The sequence below is a fragment of the Rhincodon typus genome, chromosome 7 (assembly GCF_021869965.1).
Source record: "Rhincodon typus isolate 14 chromosome 7, sRhiTyp1.1, whole genome shotgun sequence".
In the NCBI taxonomy this organism is placed as follows: Eukaryota; Metazoa; Chordata; class Chondrichthyes; order Orectolobiformes; family Rhincodontidae; genus Rhincodon; species Rhincodon typus.
This window is the reverse complement of record NC_063338.1, coordinates 78,285,206-78,305,839: the sequence shown is the minus strand read 5'-3', so window position 1 is coordinate 78,305,839 and position 20,634 is coordinate 78,285,206. Positions and strand designations below refer to the sequence as shown.

General features: G+C 42.5%; 1 protein-coding gene across 1 annotated transcript in view; it reads right to left on the bottom strand.

Moving 5' to 3' along the window:
- LOC109919500 (kinesin heavy chain) overlaps positions 1-20,634 on the bottom strand; it is a 165,067-nt gene that overhangs the window by 17,134 nt on the left and 127,299 nt on the right. The window contains exons 16-19 of the mRNA XM_048598956.1: positions 11,731-11,919; positions 8,368-8,485; positions 7,594-7,670; positions 4,992-5,101 (exon numbers count right to left, since the gene is read on the bottom strand). Of these exons, the coding sequence (XP_048454913.1) occupies positions 4,992-5,101; positions 7,594-7,670; positions 8,368-8,485; positions 11,731-11,919 (494 nt within the window). The remainder of the gene's footprint in view (positions 1-4,991; positions 5,102-7,593; positions 7,671-8,367; positions 8,486-11,730; positions 11,920-20,634) is intronic.

Sequence of the window (20,634 nt, the reverse complement as noted above, 5' to 3'; positions counted from 1 at the left end):
CAGAAATATTTTAGCTTTAACAGAGATTGTGATTACTTACATAAATGCACTCAAGCATTAAAAATGGAAAAATTATCAATAATTAACAGTCAACCCACACAATGTTATTATCTTCTCAAGGGGACAGCAGTTAGCTGGACAATTCCTTTACAATTATATCATTTGATTCTACATCCTTTTTCTAAGCAATTGAAATTTCCTACCTCCTACCAACTGAATCAAAATTAAATCAGCACAATTAGTGCTTACATTCTTAAATACAGAGTAAAATATACAGAAATACAGACACATAATTACTGTGTTTACTGCCTCACAGCAAGTGTGCTCAGTAGTGTTTCATTCCTCAGTGTATAATTTCAACTTTGTACGAGGAACCATTGTCTTTCACTGTGCTATTAAGATAATTTCTTTGTATATACAACTTAGCGCCATCATAATTTACTGTATAATTTGATCATTTCTATGATTTAGATGTAAACATGAAAGAATAAATGTTATAGTTTCAACTTAAAAACCTTACAATACTGCAGCCACAACAATTTTCTGTCCTAAGTCATTTTAGTATTGAAATAGATCAAGGTTCCATAACTGCATGAATTAAAAAACCCAGTGATGGTAATTCTGGTACTATAGTTCATTATAACACTGTGCAACTGGTAAAAATACCCTAAAAATGAAGCTCATAACCCACTAGGAAGATGGATGAGAGTTCAACTCCTTTCCAAACCTACTGTATAATCTTAGTTGGTATGAGAGGTGTACTGTCAAGGTGGAGTGGCCTTTAGGATGAGATGTTAATTTTTTGCTGTCAGAATGACCTCAGAGCCCTATAAAACTTTGCGGGTCGGCACCGATTCCGAGATTTTCAATCTCATTTCTGAGTTATCCAACTCAGGAGTGCCCCCTAAAAATGTGGGCTGGGTCAAGTCATCTTGCTGGCTCTATTGCAGAAATATAGGCATTTCTCAGACCTTAACAATTTTCATGATGTAGGGCCAGTTTTAAAAGGTCCTTTGAAAGGTAAGTTCAAAGGTCCTCCTCATGCCTCCCATGCCAGTTATCCACCCCTCCACCCATTCCCATGACCTCTTTAGGCTCCCCATGTCAGGCTAAGCCACTTCTGTGCCCAATGGCTCTATACAGTTGTAGTGGACCAATCTCATTATAATTATAATAGGATGTGTACTTTTTTTAAAAAATTCATTACATTCCATGCCACTAAAACATTCTAATATAACCCAATAAGAGTGTTAATGATTTTTAACTATCAACCGCAGAAACCGTAAGCACTTGAAACCTCTTACCCATAAATAAATGAACATTGTGAACCTGATTGCACAATTCACAGAGCTGGAGCTGTCAAACAAGCAAGGACTCAAGTTTTCAACAGGGGGATATATGTCTGGGCTCTGAGCCAAACCTCATTATGTATGCTTGGTTGAGAGGTATTTTTGGTTTTACTCCTTTTGGTAACAACTAGGATTGGCTGTCAGCTCCCATAAGCAAAACTTCTGCCCTGCTGGGGGTGGTTTGATTGTATGGAACAGCTGACAATAGCCAGTTAGTGGCTGAAGGCACTTAATCATTTTGAATATCCTCCATGAATGCCACATGGGTTCCTATCAACTTGCCAACAAATGGAGGGGAACTCCCATCATTAGCATTTAATCCTGGTCGAAGCCACAATCAGAAAAGCACTGACAAAATTTGACACAGTAAAGGTTTATAGTTAAACTAAAAGCTATCAAATCCAGAGAACGTAGAAATGCACAATAAGTCAATTAAAGGTAGGAAGTGGTAGATGGTTGTAAAAACTGAAAATGGGCAATTTGAGGGAAATATCCCCAACTTGCATCAAATGCCCCTGCCACCAGCTTGGACAAAGGGCAAGGTAGTGTATGGATTGCCCATCTCGGACAGGTCGGACACTTTATTATAATGTTTCAATCACAGTAACGTGTGCGCACGATTTCTTCTAATGATTGCCAGAGTGACTTCACAGGACACTGCCAGGGAGACTGCAGCAGCTGGTTGCAGACGGTCAAATGCATTTTGCAGTCCATTTGGTCGAGGTAGACTCACAGTGTCGTTAAGGTGAGAGTTGAAATTTAAGTGTTTCGTGCGTGCTAAATGTGGGTTGTAAGTAAGCAATGAATGGAACTGAAGCAGGAATTATGCAAATTTAGAATTCAACCAGCAAATAATTGCAGAGTTCAACTTTGTTAGTCAAAACAAAAATCTAATTGAATGCCAGGATTTGAAACCAGTTCAACTAAAGTTACATTAAGGTTTTTATCATGTCACAATACATTTGAAAAAGTGCTCAGTTTTCTATACTACTGAAAAAAAGGTACATTTGTATTGGAAAGGGTACAGAGAAGAACAATAAGCCCAATTCCAAGAGTAAAAGGTGACTAAGAAGAACAGATCAAAGAAGATTAAGTTTTAACTATTAGAATGGAGAGGTGCCAGATTGGAGGGGCATGATTTGTGGAGAAAGTTGATAAAAAGAAACATGCCATGAAAGGTAATTAAGTATAGAGAATGAGGTAATGCAACTTGGAAGAAGTGAAGGAATTAGATTATGTACTGAATGGAAAGGGTGGCTAGTGGAACAGAAACCTAAGGGCAAAACACATTATCATTCAAATGCAAACACTGACACATGAATACAGGGCAAAAACGTAACATTAAATTTGTACAAGGCAATCTTCAGGCCACAATTACAGTGTGCAAAATGTTTGTACTCTATTATGAAAAGAATACTTTAGCTACAACCAGCATGCTGTGTAGATTCACTAAGATGATACTGGGGATGAAGAACCATGATTGCAAACAGTGACTCTAACTGATGGGATTATTCTGTGGAACGGAGAAGGCACTGCCTTGGAGAAATACAGCTTAACACATTTAGAATCAAATAGTAATTTTACACAATAAGTAGGAAAAAGCTATTTTTCCTGGCAAATAATTTCATTTAGTTACGCGCAAGAAAGAATTTGCATTCATTTTGACATTCTTGAGATGTTCCAAAACCATTAGCAGCCAAATAATTCCTTTTGCAGTAACTGTTAGTGTAATAGTAAACGAGGCTAGCCAGTTTGTACTTAGCGATGTTCCACAAACAACTAAATTAAAAAGCAGATAACCTGTTTAATTATGCCAGTTTAGGATATATGCTGAGCTGGACAGGAGAAAGACTTCTAGTAGTGTCATGAGACCTTTTACAGTGATCTGAACTGGTAGTTTCTAAGAAAAACTGTGCAACACATGAACAGTAATGCAGTGAAGTGTCAGCATAGATCATGTACTATAAACCCTGAACTGAGAGTGAAACCTGCAAGTTTCGGATTTAGCTAAGAAAGTGCTTCCAATCTCCTGTCTACATTTTTCAGGTAAAGGAGATACTTGCTGGAAGTGTGAAGGAAAAACAAGTAATAGCTGAGCCAGACCATTGCATTTTTAAAGGAAGGGTAGATAATCATTTAAAGGTGAAGAATTTACAGGGGTCTGGGAGGCAGTAGGGCAGAGATTATCTTATTTATTCTTTTCTGCATTAAAAAGTCTATCAATAAATATCTTCAAAATAAGCCATGAGAATGCCCATAAATGGAAACCAGGAAAATTGTATTTCTTCTATTCATATAAAGTTTCTTTACTGTCCATCTTTAATTGCCCTTGAGGGAGTAATGATAAGCAATGTGCCCTCGAAGCTGCATATCAATGCAGATGTTCCTGCAGGGCAGGCCCTTTCAGGTGTCTAAGAAACATAGAATCCCTACAGTGCGGAAGCAGCCCTTTTGGTCTATTGCATTCACGCTGACCCCCCCTACCCTATCCCTATAACCCTGCATTGCCCACAGCTAATTCACCTGACCTTCACATCCCTCGACGCTATGGGCACTTTACCATGGCCAATCTACCTAAACTGCACAGTGGGACGAAACCAGAGTACCCGGAGGAAACCCAAAGAGACACAGGGAGAATATGCAAACTCCACACAGTCGGCAAGGCTGAAATGGAACCCGGGTCCCTGGCACTGTTAGGCAGCAGTGCTGCCCACTGAGCCATTATACTGCCGGGGATGGGGTGGGTGGGTAGGAGGGGGTGCATGGTTGCATCATGGTGAGCGGGACATCATTGCAAAATCTTTTAAAGGGTTTGCACACTTCAATAAATCAGCCACTCACTATAAGAAGCATTTAAACTGTGTGCCACAGCGAGGCTGTCCACTCATAGTGAACCACCTTCTGGAAAACAACCAAGTGGCTTTCTAGGCCACAGGTAGAAGTCAGCCATGTTGCTGATGTGGATGTGGAGTTGTATGTAGGCCAGGTTGGGTAAAGATGGCAGATTTTCTTCCCAAAATGACATTAGTGAACCACTTGTGCTTTTATGATAATCTGATATTTTATGGTTACCATTCACATTTATTGAATTAATTGAACTTAAATTCCCCAACTGCAATGGTGAGATTTGAACCGCTATCTTCAGATCATTAGCCCAGGTCTCTGGAATTACCAGTCTAGTAATATAATCACAATGCTATCATACCCCCAGCTGATGAATACATAATAACAGGTATGTGCAGAACTTTATTTGGTGATAAATATTTGTAATATCTGCCAAACAAAGTAGTAGATGTAATAACATGGGTGCTCTTCAAACTATTATTTAATGCTGTAACGGGATGGATAGATCCATAGAGGGAGGAACTATCATGGATTAAGTGACCTTTCCTCAGTCCTAATTTCTCCTAGGTTCACTAACCTTCTTACTTGATTCATGAGATTATCTCAATTCACCACCGGTCATTTCCATGAACACAACAAAAATGTTAGCTTCTAGATGTGTAGGGATAGATTGGGGAAGCTGGGTTGTCCTCACTAGAGCAGAAAAACCTAAGAGATTTGATAGCATATGCATTTTAATATTTATATTTAAAATATTCCTTTATTGGTCTGCGTTCTCAGGTTCTGACAAATACTTACTCCCTTAGCTCGTCAATGATTTTTTGTTTCTCATCAATTTCATTCCTCAGGCGAGCCAGTTGTTTCTGATGGGCTTCTCTGTGGTTCTCCATTTGCTCTTCCAGAGTTTTCTATGTGAAGACACCAAATGAGTGAAGAGTTATTACATTCCTGCTGCCTTACCATGTTAAGACTCATTCCTCCACACATACACAATAACATCTGAAACAGTATCTGCCCTGCCAAAGGTCCTACAAAGTACCATCCTCCACTTCCTCATTCTGCAAGCATCTTGCATGCAGAGATTTGCAATCATTGATCTGACAGTAATGGTTCAACTCTTGAATTTTTAGAGACAAGGGGGTTATACTGGAGTGTCTATTCATTACCCTTTCACCAAACATGTTCAATTCTCAACTATGTTCATCCAAGGGGTTCAGGTGTATTTCGTGGTTGAAATATCACGGGAACATTTACATGGTAAGGTAGTGTGAAAATTTAGACATATAAAATCCTCTTTTCCTAAATTGAGTGCACAAAGCAGTTCTTTTCTCACACGTGCAAGAATCCCATTTGGAATCATAAAATAATACAGTTGAGACCCATCTGCCCATTGATTCCATACCGCCAAAAATATATTACTACCTACACTTGTCCCACCTTCCTGCACTAGGTCCAGAGCCTTGAATGTTACAACACGTCAAGTGCTTATCCAGGTAGGTTTTAACAATTGTGAAGTTTCCCGCCTCAACTAACCTCCCAGGCAGTGCATTCCAGATTTCCACCATCATCTAGGTTAAAAAAAAGGTTTTCCTGAAATCCCCTCTAAACGTCCTGCCTTTCACTTTAAAATTATCCCTTGTCATTGACCTATGGCTATGGGGAACAGCTGCTTTCTGTTCATTTCTATAATCTTGTCCCTGCCCCTCATAATCTTATACACCTCTATCAGGTCTCCCTTCAACTATCTCTACTCCAAAGAAAACAACCCCAGCTTATGCAGCCTCTCTTCAAAGCTGAAATACTCCAACCCAGGCAACATCCTAGTGAATCCCCTTTGAATTCCCTCCAGTGCTGTGGTGCAGTGACTAGAAATACACGCAGTACTCCAGCTGTGGCCGAAACAAAGTTCTCTACAGGTCCAACATGTTCTCTCTGCTCTAATATCTATGCCATGGCTGATAAAGGCAAGCATACCATATGCCTTTTTAACTACCCTATTAACACGTCCTGCCACCTTCAGGAATCTGTGGACAAGAACCCACGATCTCTTTGTTCCTCTGAGTTTCTAGTGTCCTTCCTTTAGTTTATAACAGCAAATACTGTTAAAACAATGAAAGCTCTAGTTTGGGAGAACTGTAAACTGCAAAGACAGTGTAGAATCTTAAAAAAAAAACAACATATTTGTGAAGTGAGCGATTAGCTGGCAGATGCAGAGAAGTATGAAGTAATGCATTTTGGTACAAAGGCCATCTAGAGACAATTTGAAATAAAAGGTCCTACTCTAACGGGTGTGCAGGACAGAGAGACCTAGGTGCATATACACATAAGTCATTAAAGGTAACAGGACAGGCAGAGAAAACTATCAACAAAGCATACAGTATTCAAGGCTCCATTAATAGGGGCATACTACAAAAACGGGGAGGTTATACTGAAGTTATATAGGACAGAGATTAGACCTCAGCTGGAGTACTGTGTACAGTCCTTGACTCCATACTAGAGGAAGGATGGGAATGCATTAGAGAAGAGTGCCGAAAAGGTTTAAAATGTAAAGCAAAACATCTGGGAGAAGTGTTGAAAGTACCATGTTGAGGTGACGTACAGCAAGATAGACAACTTACAGTTAACTAAATAAAGGCTAGATACCGCAGAGCTGGAAATCTGAAACAGTGACAGAGAATGCTGGAGAAACTCAGCAGATCTGGCACCATCTGTAGAGACAGAAACAGAGTTGACGTTTGAAGTCCGGTATGACTCTTCTTCAGATCTCAACAGTTAACCAAAGTCTGGTATCATCAAATCATGGCATCATTTCACAGGTCTTCAACGTGTGGTACATTTGAGTGAGATATCAATAGCAACTCCAGGTTCCAGTTAGCTCTGCGTGGGACCAACAGGGGATCCCCATCAGGTCAAAGTTGCCGGGAACAGGGTCCAAGATCAAGTGAGGCCTGGTCAGGTCAATTGTTCAAATTTTGTTTTGGGATGGGTCCCATAAGATAGTTTGACCATTCCATTCACTGCCCTGGCCTCTCTTCCCCAGCTTCCCAAAAAGAATATCCTCCATCAGGAGTAACCCCACCCTTGGTTTCTGGAACAGTTTCCCTGCTGCCCGAATTTATACTCCAGGCAGTAGCTTCTCACCAACCTCCCAGCTATTTTTAACAGGAAGAAGGACATGGGTAAGACCCAGCCATTAGAATAAGCCAAGCCTGTCTGCTACCAAACTTTGGTCAGACCCACTCTCTCCCGGATGTAAATGTCCAGGATTCAGAATAAAACATGTACGACTATGATACTCCAATGTTGCTTTTAAGGTATAGGGGTGGGCATGTTACATAGTGACTAATATGCCAACCACTCACAAAACATGCACATTAATGTATGTCATCCATATAATTACCTTCATATCATTGGCATCCTGAAGCATGGTCTGATGCTCCTTTTCTTTGTCTTGGAAGGTCACTTCATGCATCTTCTCTGTTAAGCAATTTCAAGAGAGAAATAGTCACATATTAGCAGCTTCCAAGCACTGCATATGAAACCTTTTTAAATTCACAGTGAGAACACATGTGAGCTTCAATCGTTTTCCACCTGAGATTATAATGTTTGAAGCGTTTTTTTTAGAAAATAGACCCGATGCTAGTTTGTTATGCTGAATATTCATAGCTACCGAGACATTTGCAAAAGTTGTCACAGTGCAAGTAATGGGTCAGTCTGACTGAAGAATGTGGGGCCATAGATGTGTATCAAAGTAACAGAAGCATCAATGAATATGGATTGAAAGGTCTTAATATTCAATGCTATGGGCCAAGTGATGGAAAATGGGATTGATGTAGATAGGTCACCATGGACTTCATGGTCTGAAAGGCTACTTCTGTGCATGAATAATTATAGATATCAGTTAAAAATACCCATTCTCATACTTCCATAATAATCACTTAATCCACAACGTTACACAAATGTTTTTTCTTTCTAATTCTGATGCAAATTTAAGCATTTTTGAAAACTTCCAGCCCCTTTCAGTAAATGTTTGAGCAATTCAAAATTATTTGTACAGACATATGTAAAGTTTGCGCTGTAGACTGCTCAGAGCCAAAATAGACAGCAGCATCCTGAATTTATGACCAGTCAGATAAAGGCATCTAAATTATTTAAGCTTCAGGTCAATGTGTACCTTGGGCACGGAGTTTTGCTATCTCTTCATCAAGTGCATCGTGAGACTCCTCCAGCTGCCTTCTTTTCTGCTCCACATTCTGCATGTAATCTGTCAACGATTTTATTTTGGCTTCATGCTTGCAAAAGATGAAAAGCACAAAAAGCGGATGTAAAAGTGATCATTACACAAACCACCAGCGTGTTTCAAGCCATTTAGAAATATTCTGATGCTAAATTGAAACCAACATGTAACCTGGATCTTGGACAAAACTCAGTGTCAGAACTCCCTCAGTAGAGATGGGTCCCTTCCTAACTGCGTTGCAGATATCACAATGCTCACTGACTTGGTCACAGTCTTACAATTCACTGTAAGGCACACAGGCGATGTATGGGAGCATTTACAATTTTTTGTACCTACAGCACAATAGCAGAACTGTGGAAATTTTATCCATCCATTCAGCAATAACTTGATACATCACAAATTAGGCCATGCACAATCACAATTTTGCAAACACCACAATCATGGCTTCTCCATTTATTATTGAGAAACCACCTTTTTCATCCAAGAAATATAGTCCCACTGGTACGAAGATAATAATCTTTTCAAACAGAATGTAATGTGTAACAGAGTGTCATTTACATTCCATGCTGCTGACCACCCACACCACTACATTCTTATACCGAGCTTCATTTCCAAAGGAAGACACTAATTGGTAGCCAAGCCTGTAGTGTATGGGAGCAGTGGACAGGGGAGCATTAAGAGAAAAAAGACACTCGCAAGAGGAAAGAAAGTCTCTTGTGTGGCCATAAGCTATTGGAAATGGCACATAGCACAGTTAAAACATTACATTATTGACGTGGGAGGTCCTGTGACAGAATCCCAGCCTCTGGGCTGGAAGCTTCTGGTTCAAGTCCCATGCCAGGATCATTCATGATGCAACTCAAGTGACTCATAATGATCCCAAAAATCCTTCTAACACCTCCTCATTATTTCCCAAAGGAGAAAGAGACGTGTGTATTTAAGACTGGCTTTAAAAAAAAACTCTTGAGGTAGAGATTTGTAAATCCCCAGGCTCAGTGAATGGTGTTTGCACTGAGATGCCATCAACATATTACGAGAGATCATACAGAGTCTGATTTCAAAATGTTGCCCAATATATGTTTTATTAACTTGTGGGATGTGGGCATCGCTGGCTAACCAGCATTTCTTGCCCATCCCTACTTGCCCTCAAGAAGGTAGTGGTGAGCTGCCTTCTTAAACCACTGCAGTCTACCTGCTATGGGTTGGCCCACAATGCCTCTAGGGAGGGAATGCCAGGATAACAGTAAATTATGTAACTGCAGTGAATCTGTTAAACTTCTGCCATTTCTTTTGCAACTTACTACATATCAGGCTAAGCACATTCGCAGTGCAGGCAAATGAAAGGAGCAGGGGGCAAAGTGGGGCAGGTGACAGTGGAAGGACAAAGATAAGAGGAAGGTGAAAGAAGTTGCAGGGGAGGGCAATAGCAATGTGGGAGGTGAAAAATCCCAGAGGAGGAAGAAAGAGTGGACAGGATAGGGAGTAAGGTAAGAGACTCATTGCAGTACCAGCTGCTAGTTGAACCCTTCATGATATATTCAGCAGAGGAAATGGATGCGAAAAAATCATGAATATTTAAGTTGGATCAACCACATTTAGCTTGAAAAGGCAATTGAAATTCTAATTAAAATTTCAATGCAAAAAGATCCATTAATCATCTGTTACATGACAAACATTCCTTCATTATGATGCACAATTAGTGGAGACAGAAAACATGCACACACTCACACAAACATCAATTACATTAGGTACACTAACATTCCTATTACTGAGCTCTAATTTGGCAGTCACTTTTTGCTGAAATCTGGCTCTGAGAATCTTGCAGATTGAAGGCCCATTTTGGCAATGCAGGAATAAATTAAAAATATTTTACAAACAGTAACATAGTGGAAGTTAAACAAGCATGATCATGTGAAATGCTATATCAAAGTTTTGAGAGGCACGTGAGAAAACATCAGTCTATTCATATGTAGCAGTGGGGCATCATGTGAAACACCAGGCAGCGCAGAGGCAGAAATGTCAATTGACTAGTTTATCGATAACTCCTCAGTGTTCCAATATATTGCATCACAGACTGCTAGTTACAGGTCCAATATTTTTATTGTGCCAGCTCCTGAAGCCAAGGGATTTGTTTTATTTTAGGAGTTGGCGGCATTGGCAAAGAACAGCAGATGTTTATGACAGAGGAAAGGAGTAAATCGTTCCCCGCCGATTCTCGTACATATCTCAACAATTCTCCGAGCAGAATTGTCATGAGGCCCGTCAGCATAACACAGACAATACTTGACTGGCATCTAGCACGAACATAAACTTCCTTCTTCTCATTGTGAAGAAGCTACTGAAAACCCATTTAAAAGCAGAGCCCATTTGTACTGAACTCTTCCAAACATCATCAAGAGAAAATCTGATCCGGGTTGTACACGAACAAATTAAAAATAAACCCTGGTGACTAAAAATGACGATCTTGATGTCAGGACTGAACTTTGATTTAAAGAAAACGTGTTTCACAGCCACCAGCAACCTTGAGGTGCTTTACAGCCAACAAAGTCCTTCGGAAATGCAATCACTGTGACTGAGTTTGCATTTATCAAAGTGTCAGTGTCCAGTAAAACACAGGCTACTTTGCTGCTTACAACAGGCAGTCTACAGTAAGCAGAAAATTTGCCAGTGCTAAGAGATTTTTTTGGAGAATTGGTCACATCAATCACGCACGCTTACAATTCCTCAAAAGTATATCAAACTGTTGATTATAATTCAATTTTTTTAATCAGTCTGGATTGTAGACAGGAGATACAAATACTGCATAATTAATAATGCAGCATATGACTCCTGGCACCCACGCAAGACAAATTTCACTAAAAACATTGAAAAAAATTCTAAATCTTTCAGGCCTCCTCACCAAGTATTCAGGTCATTAAAAGCGATGTTCATTTCTTTTTATTGCCAACTGTGGTAGGACCCATACAACCTTATCTCAGGGAGAAATGTGGGAACATTTATCAGATAAAGAAATCAGGGTCCTCCCGTGCAACTTACTGGATCTTCCTTACCGTTGAAATGGTGGATGATCTGATCTTACCTGATACAGACCACTACCAGCACGGAACTTTACAGCCAATGTGTTTAAGATGTACACACAGGATTAAAACACAGCATATAATTTCCAGGGGCTGCTTGGCTTCCATCAGTCTTCATAGACTATCGAATCAAGCAGCTTATTTTACCTTGCTATTTATCCTGGCAGCATCAGTAGCATGACAATCAGGTCCTATTTGCTCTGTGAGCTTCCATTTCCCATACCTGAGACACTAAGAGCTGACATGCTGCTAGCTCGCGCTCATTCTCATTCATTTTTCTGTTGCAGTCCAGCTGTGTGCTCTCCAGCTGTTTGGCACGTTTCACCAGGGTCTTGACCTCAGACTTCATCTTGCTCACGTACAGACGAGCAACTGTGAACTCTTCTTCCAGCACGCCATTCATTTCTGCCATCTGGAAGAGACAGAAGTCGTGGTAAGAGTGTGATCATCAAAAATACAACAACGCTTGGAACCTTCCTGCCTCTAAAATCATCAGGATAGGGAAATAACCACACCCTTTCATCCAAGCATTTTTCAACAGGAAATATCACAACCAGAATGTGATATAAATGCTGTTGTAGCTCACTTAGAAAACACACAGACACACGTGGTGCTTTACTGAACCCAAAGCCCAGAAGCTTTCAAATTAAACTAAGGGCAGGAGATGGCCTAGTGGTATTATCGTTGGACTGTTAATCCAGAGACCCAGGTAATGTTCTGGGAACCCAGGTTCAAATCTCCACCATGGCAGATGGTGGAATTTGAATCCATTAAATATTTGGAATTAAGAGTCTGATGATGCCAACAGTTGGAACAACCTATCTGGTTCACTGATGCCCTTAGGGAAGGAAACTACCATCCTTACCTGGTCTGGCCTACATGTGACTCTAGAACTACAGCAATGTGGCTGATTCTTAACTGTCCCCTAGAATGGGCAAAAAATGCTGGCTCAGTGGCACCCTTATCCCAAGAATGAATGAACAAAAAATACAATCTTTAGCCTCTCCTCAATGACCCATCTCAGGCCAGTACAGTACTCCTAAAGTAGGGGTATTTCTGAGGAAGGGTCAGTGAGCCCGAAGCAGTATCTCTGACTTCTCTCCATAGATGCTGCCAGACCTGCTGAGCTTTTCCAGCAATTTCTGTTTTTGGTTCTGATTTACAGCATCTGCAGTTCTTCTGGTCTTAACCCCTAAAGAAGGGCCTGTAGAAGGGGAAGGGGAAGGGGAAGGGGAAGGGGAAGGAAAAAGTGGGAGGAAGAGTAACGAGAAAAGACGGAGGGAAAAGGACAAAAGCAAAGGGAAGAGAAGACAATGTGGAGTAAGCAAGGGCTCTAGTCCGGTGTTTGTACATCTATCCAGAATAAGGGTTGGCTCAGGTCTCTCTAGTAACACTCACTGACTAGCAGTCCAAATGAAAAGTGGGTGTGTTCTGTCTTGCTGTTGAAGATTCATCGATGTTTGGAATGTTACACAAGCAAAGAGCTGCCATTTGCACACAGCAGAGCAGGGGAAACAGATCTTTATTTTCGAAAAGTGCATTTACTTGTTTAACCTCAATTGTTAGGTTGCGTGAGAGCTGTTTTCACGAAAGCTATGCCCTGATCTTCATGCATTTATTCCTTTCAACAATTTATGCACCATTTTCAGTTTACACATATTATTCAAAGCTTTATTCAGTCCATAACTTTGAGCTCAAGAAATGCAATATTTAAATAAAATGCCTTATCTCAAATATGAAAAAAGGTCTTTGAAACTGTATGGGACAGCTCGAACTGTTGCTAATCACTTATTCATTTGTCAGCATGTTCAATATAAAAACAGACCAAATTTATATCTGGTTAGGTAAAAAGAACCTGTGGAATTCTCTTGGGGCCAGTTCATTAGATATAGTCAAGAGGGAACTGGATGTGGCTGTGAGAGATAGTAGGAACTGCAGATGCTGGAGAATCCGAGACAACAAGGTGCAGAGCTGGATGAACACAGCAGGCCAAGCAGCATCATAGGAGCACGTTATCATTCAACGATTAAATGCATGCTTTTCATCACAAAAGGAAGATTTGTTTTTAAAAAATCAGAGTCAAATCTCAGTACAACAAATGTGTGGGAATTGGCAGAATGATTTTGTTGCAGAAGATTAAGAGACGAAAATAATGTGCAGTTTTAATTCTCCAGCAATTACGAGATTCCTAGGCTAAAGGGTCCACACTAAATAGGACCCTTTGTGTCTTATCACTTAAAAAAATGAATTCTGTGTATGTGGAAAATTTCCTGTGCATATCGAGAAGAAAATGCAACATGAGCCTCATGACATAAGTATTGTCTAAGTGCAGCCAGTAGAGGGAGCCAAAACGCTACAGTTAGAAACAGAAAAAAACCCGAAAGAACTGCGGATGCTGTAAATCAGAAGCAAAAACAAAAGGTAAAAAACAGAGTTAATGTTTCGGGTCCAGTGACCCTTCCTCAGAACAGTTCCCGAAACGTTAACTTTGTTTTTTTCTTCACAGATGCTGCCAGACCTGCTGAGCTTTTCCAGCAACTTTGTTTTTGTTGTAGAAACATAGAAAATAGGTGTAGGAGTAGGCTATTCGGCCCGTTGAGCCTGCACCGCTATTCAATACAATCATGGCCGATCATGCAATCTCAGTAGCCCATTCCCACCCTCTCTCCATACCCCTTGATCCCTTTAGCCACAACAGCCACATTCAGGCCAAGCAGCATCATAGGAGCAAAAAGGCTGACGTTTCGGACCTTGATGAAGGGTCTAGGCCCAAAACGTCAGCCTTTTTCCTCCTATGATGCTGCTTGGCCTGCTGTGTTCATCCAGCTCTGCACCTTGTTGTCTTGGATTCTCCAGCATCTGCAGTTCCTACTATCTCTCACAGCCACATCCAGTTCCCTCTTGACTATATCTAATGAACTGGCCCCAAGAGAATTCCACAGGTTCACAACTCACCCAGTGAAGAAATTCCTCCTCATCTCAGTCCTGAATGGCTTACCTCTTATTCTTACACTGTGACCACTTGTTCTGGACTTCCCCAACATTGGGAACGTTCTTCCTTCATCTAGCCTTTCCAGTCTCATCAGGATTTTATATGTTTCTAATTCTTCTAAATCCCCTCATTCTTCTAAATTCTAGTAAATACATTAGCTCCCCTCACTACCTGCTGCACCTGCACGCCAATCTTCAGTGACTGTTCCACCATGACATCCAGGTTATTTAATACAGGTTTCAAACTAACTTGAATCTCGAAATGGTCACAGGTATTCAATGACAATACATATGCATTATTATTAAAATACAGAAGAGATGGGAAAAATGATCATTTGTCCTCATTTATAGATAACGTAACTCAATTCAGCTCCTTTGTGAGTCCCATCAGCATTAGTGAAAACCTGGTAAGTGAAGAGGAAAGTTAACCCTGTTTAAGTGCAGATCTCCAGCCCTTTTGGAAACAGAGAATCCGATTTCAACACTCTCATTTTATCTTCAATAATAATGGAAACTGAGAGTAAAGCACTATAGATAAGGAATTTCTTTCCATTCATGGAAAAGAATGTAACTTTTAAAGAATGCACTGTCTATCCACATGGAGCATCCTAAACCCTGACAAACCCTACCCTGCATAGGTTGGGTTAAATACAGGGGAATGTTGTTGGCACTCTGGTGGCAAAATAGCTTGAGGTCAACTTTAGACAAGCTGGCATTAGCTTGATATGCTGAATGGCCTACTCCGATGTTCCGTTGTATACTACAGCGGTGTACAGCATGTGCTTCTGCAGGGAGGTGAGACATTGCCCAACCCGTGTTGTTACATCCTATTGCATTCCTGTCTCCTCTTTGTTTGGAGTTCAAAGTTTGAGCTGGTGATTTGTAAAGTGCCATTCTTAGCTCTTCACACATTTTTAAACTTTCTGACTTAGGTTTTATGAAAATAGTATGAATGAAGACATAGCCCAGATCTTCACTTATTCCTTGGTTCAAATGCACAAGTTTTTCTATTTAAATAGTTATTCATACGTTGTATTACTCAGCCCAGCACACCAATCTGAAGTGAAAATTTAAATTAAGCAGCTGTTAGAAGTATCAAAACTGACTGGAGGAGTCGAACAGAGCAGTTCAAACTGGCTCTGACAAAGGAAAGTCACCAGCTCTTGTTGGCAACAGCTTCTGCTCACTGAACAGGAACAGGATCAGTTACACCTTTTAAAGGGTTCAGACCTACAAGACACCATCCAATCACTGGAATAGAGTCCAGACAGCTCTGAACCATTGGAACAATTTCAAAGTGGTCTTTAGGTTCACCCGGGCAGCTCTCAGTGCGCCTGGAACAACTGGAGGTGGTTCAGGATATTCCTTGGGGGACGGGTGAGGAAGGAGAGGGCCCTTTGTGCCCTTCCTTCCTTCCTCCACACAGAGGTTCTAAATTTGGTGATGGTGGCACAGTGCAGCCAACATGAAGACCACCATAGCCAGCCGCAACATCAATGGCAGCAGGAAACCACCTGGCTCCTGCAGTGGCAAGGAGGGGTCTACATGAGTTACCTTGCCAGTAATTCTGGCAGGATGGCTATCTTGACAGTCCAACAGTTTCAGCCAGAGATCTTGGGGGTCAAGGAGCCGGTGCCAGGCCGTTTGCTTCATCTGACAGTCTGGATAGGGGGCACAGCGCAGCACTTCACTTCACTTTCAGGGGGAGGCGGTGGCCTAGTAGTAATATTGCTGAACCGTTAATCCAGAGACCCAGCTGATGTTCTGGGGACCCAGGTTCGAATTCTGTCATGGCAAATGGTGATATTTCAATTCAATAAAAATCTGGAATCAAGGGGTCTAATGATGACTGTGAATCTGTTGCCAACTGTCAGAAAAACTCATCTGGTTCACTAATGTCCTTTAGGGAAGGAAACTGCAATCCTTACCTGGTCTGGCCTACATGTGACTCCAGACCACAGCAATGTGGTTGACTCTGAACTGCTCGCTGGGCAGTTACGGATGGGCAATAAATACTGCCTGGTCAGTGACACCCTCATCCTGTTAATGAACAAAGGGACTTTGTGAACGTATACACCCCCCTGGTCAGGTCGAGGCAAATGCGCTTCTTTGAAGAAGTGTTATCTCACCTTGCCGCCATTGACAAAGGCCAGTGCTTCATTCTCAGGGGGGAATTTAACTGCACCCTCGAGGACTGGGACCCTGCCCATGCCCAGTCTGGCTTGGTGTCGGGGAGAAGGGTGAAGGAGTTGGTCAAGTCCTTCGACCTGATGGATGTCTGGTGAAGTCTCCATCCTGACTCCATCACCTTCACATTTGTGAGGCCTGGGATTGGAGTGTTAGGGTCGACCATGTGTATGTTTCACAGGCGTATGCCTCCTGCATTCCAGTGGCCTCCATGCAGCAGATGCCGTGCACAGATCATCACCTAGTGTGAGCAGAGTTCCTTCCATTTGGTGCCCAGCTCGGGTCCACGTACTGGCACTTTAACCAACCTGATGTTCCAGGAGTTGTTTCATTGATTCTGGGCTGGTTAGAGAAGGAAGCAAGTGGGCCTTCCCCTCCTTGACAGTTATGTTGGTACATGGGCAAGGCTCACATCCATATCTTCTGTCAGGGATATGTGAGGGGGTCAACAAAGAGACGGAAATCCGCGATCAAGGGATTGGCAAATAAGGTGCTCGGTCTGGAGTCACATCTCGGTGAGCGCGAGGTGGACCCAGCACTGTGGGGGCTATATGAACAGAAGAAGGCTGCACTCCAAGGCCTGCAGCTCTTCAGGTGCCAGGCGTATACATGAGGTGCAGATCCAGCTCCTCCAGGACCTGGACTGTGGCTCTCCCTTCTTCAACTTGCTGGAAAAATGGTGTGTCACCCAAAGGCAGCTCTTTGTGCTGCTGGTGGACGACAGGTCCCTTGTCTCAGATGCGGAGGGAGGGTATCGGGGTCCAGATTAATACCTATTACACAGCTCTGTTCTCTCCAGATCCATCCAGTGAGGATACTCGCAGAGGTTTGTGGGAGGACCTGCTGCAGGTCAGCTCAGGGGAAGCTGGGATGCCATCACTCTAGAGGACCTGACCAGCGCCCTCACCTGGCTCTTGAGGGGCAAGTCCCCAGGGCTGGACAGGCTGACTGTGGAGTTCTTCAGGGTATCCTGGGACATCCTGGTAGGCGATCACACACGGGTCCTGGGGGAATGTTTCTCGGCCAGAGAGCTGCTCCTTTCTTGGCGCAGTGCGGTCATCGTGCCACAGTCAAAAAGAGGGGGCCTTCATTTACTCAAGAACTGGCGTCCGGTCTCCCTCCTCAGCATGGATTATAAAGTCTTTGCCAGGATGTTGTCATCTTGCCTGGGATCCATGCTGGACCACATGATCCACCCTGACCAGTCGTACGCGGTCCCAGGTCGGAGGATCCACAACAATGTTGATCTAGTCTGGGACCTGATCCATTTTCCCAGAGGACTGGCCTGTCGAGTGCCTTCCTGTCCCTTGACCAGTGTCCTTGACCTTGATAGTGTCGATCATGAGTATCTGGTCGGGTACTGCTAGCATTCGGGTTCAGGATGCAGTTGATTGCCTGGATCTGAGTTTTGTACACTGCCGTGGATTGTCTGATTAAGTTTAACGGGTCCCTGACAGTGCCCCTTTGCTTTGGGAACGGAGTAAGTCAGGGCTGCCCCTTGTCCGGCCAGCTGTATTCCCTGTGTGTGGAGCCTTTCCTGAGTTTCTTGTAGAGGAGGTGGTTGGGGCTGGATCTGCGTGGGCCGGGCACGGCCTGGTTCTTTTGGCCGAAGCTGACCGTGTGTTCCTCATATTCACCGACCCGGATTGACCCAGGAAGGGCGCGCAAGTACCAGGCGGAGTACTCGGCTGTGTCTTCTGCCAGGATCAACTGGGCCGAACGTTCCAGACTCCGGATCGGTCTGTAGTGGGTGGGTTCCTTGCCAGGGGAACTACAGGAGTTCAGCTGAAGTATCACCCATCTCCTCTATCTGGGGGTCTACCTTAGACCGGCTGAGGAATCCTGGCCGGCAATTTGGCAAGAGCTGGAGGCCAAAGTCTCGGCCCAACTAGTCTGCAGGACAGGCCTGCTCCGAATGCTATCTTATAGGAGCCGAGTTTTAGTTATAAACCAGCTGGTGGCCTCTATGTTGTAGTACTAGCTGGTTCCTTTGACCCCTCCTCCTGGTTTTGTCACAAAAATCACAGAATGTTGGTTCATTTCTTCTGGGACAAATTGATGTACTGGGTCGCGTAGAGGTTCGGAGTTTCCCTATCAAGGAGGGTAGTCAGTTGCTGGTGTGCCTCCACACCCAGGCAGCAACTTTTCACCTTCGGACCCTGCAGCAATACCTTTACATCGGGCCACCTCTCTGATGGTCTGCCCTGGAGGTATATTTTATCTCCCAGTGCATGACCTCAATTAAGACACACAGCTCCTGTTCATTGACCGTGAGGTTCTGCAGCTCACCCTCAGGACGCTGCTGGTCTTTTACCACAACCAAATCAACGTCTGGAACATCGTCAACTCACACCACGTCTTCCTGCTGTCAGGAGTAGTGGTTCTTATGGTCCAGTGGTAGTGTCCTGACCAGGACTGAGAAACCCAGGTTCAAGTCCCACCTGCTCCAGAGGTGTGTAATAACATCTCTGAACAGGTTGATTAAGGTGTTTATGGCACAGTGATAGTGCCCCTACATTTAAGCCAAGAGACCTGGGTTCAAGTCTCACCTGCTCCAGAGCTGTCATTATATTTCTGAACATGTTGTTAAGGAAAATGGTGACAAGCTAAAGGGAAAAATAGAAGAAATATAAGGCACCATCAAGTGATGCTTGTGGTACAGTGGTAGTGTCCCTACCTCTGAGCCAGGAGATCTGGGTTCAAGTCCCATGTACTCCTGAAGTGCATAATGATATCTCTGAACATGCTGATGGAAAAATTACCTACAAGGCACCAACAGAACTGCCCAGGTCTTTGATGAAGAATGGCTATTAGCTTGGAATGCCTGGAAATCACATTTGGCTGTTTTCAGGAGGTTCAAACTGCCCTTGATAAACGCACTGAAAACTTTCAGTTATACTCCACTAGTTATCCTAATATCAGTCTTATGGTTTAAGTATGAGATTCCAAAATACTTACAGAGTCATATGAAGTGAAGCTGATAGTTATTGGGAAGGCCATCCATAAGTTACAAATAGCTGGGAGAAGCTAGCATGGACAACACCCATTAAATCTACAATTCTGTTAATAGTGTGCAAAATGTGTAAGCTGTGGCTTAGTTCATAGCATTCTTGCCTTTGCCTCACAAGGACCTGTGCTCATGTCACACTTTTGAACTCAAGACTCTACAATGAAGGAGTGCTGCATTTCCCAGGTGGTATCTTTCCAGTGGGATGTTAAACTCAAACCCATTCTGCCTGCTTGGATGGATGTAAAAAAAAATCTGATTTGATAGTCCAAAGACAAGCAGGGAAGTTATCCCTAGCGTCGCGGCCAATATTTATCACCAAATCAACATCACAGAGAGAGAAAACAAAACAGGCCATTCTCGTATTGCTGGTTGTGGGAGTTTGCTGTCTACAAATTAGCTGCCACAGTTCCTACGTTACAACAGTGATTACATTTCAAAACTTCATTGGCTGTAAATACTTTGAATGGCTAATAAATTGTGAGAAACACTATGTAACCATTCTCCTTAACACTTTGTTGGATACATTAGGGACATTTAAGTAACTCTTGGATAGGCACATGGATGATAGTAAAATGAAGGGTAGGATAATAGGTCGACACAACATTGTGGGCCGAAGGGCCTGTACTGTGCTGTACCGTTCTATGTCCTATGTTCATGTTCTATGTAAAATCAACCTTTTATTTTTGCTTTTGGTAGGAAGATGTTTCAGTGTCACCAAGTTCAGTAATAATCAGTTAATGTGTTGTATACACAGCAGCTCAATGATTACTACAAGCAACTGATCAACATAGGCAATTTCTAACATCTGCTGGAAAGCTGAGCCCTTGACTCGACTTTCAAAAGCTGATTAACCAGATTCTTCTCTCAAATATTTGTCATCAACCTGTTTGGAGTTGGTGTTACATACCAGTGGTGTAGGTGGGACTTGAACATAGGTCT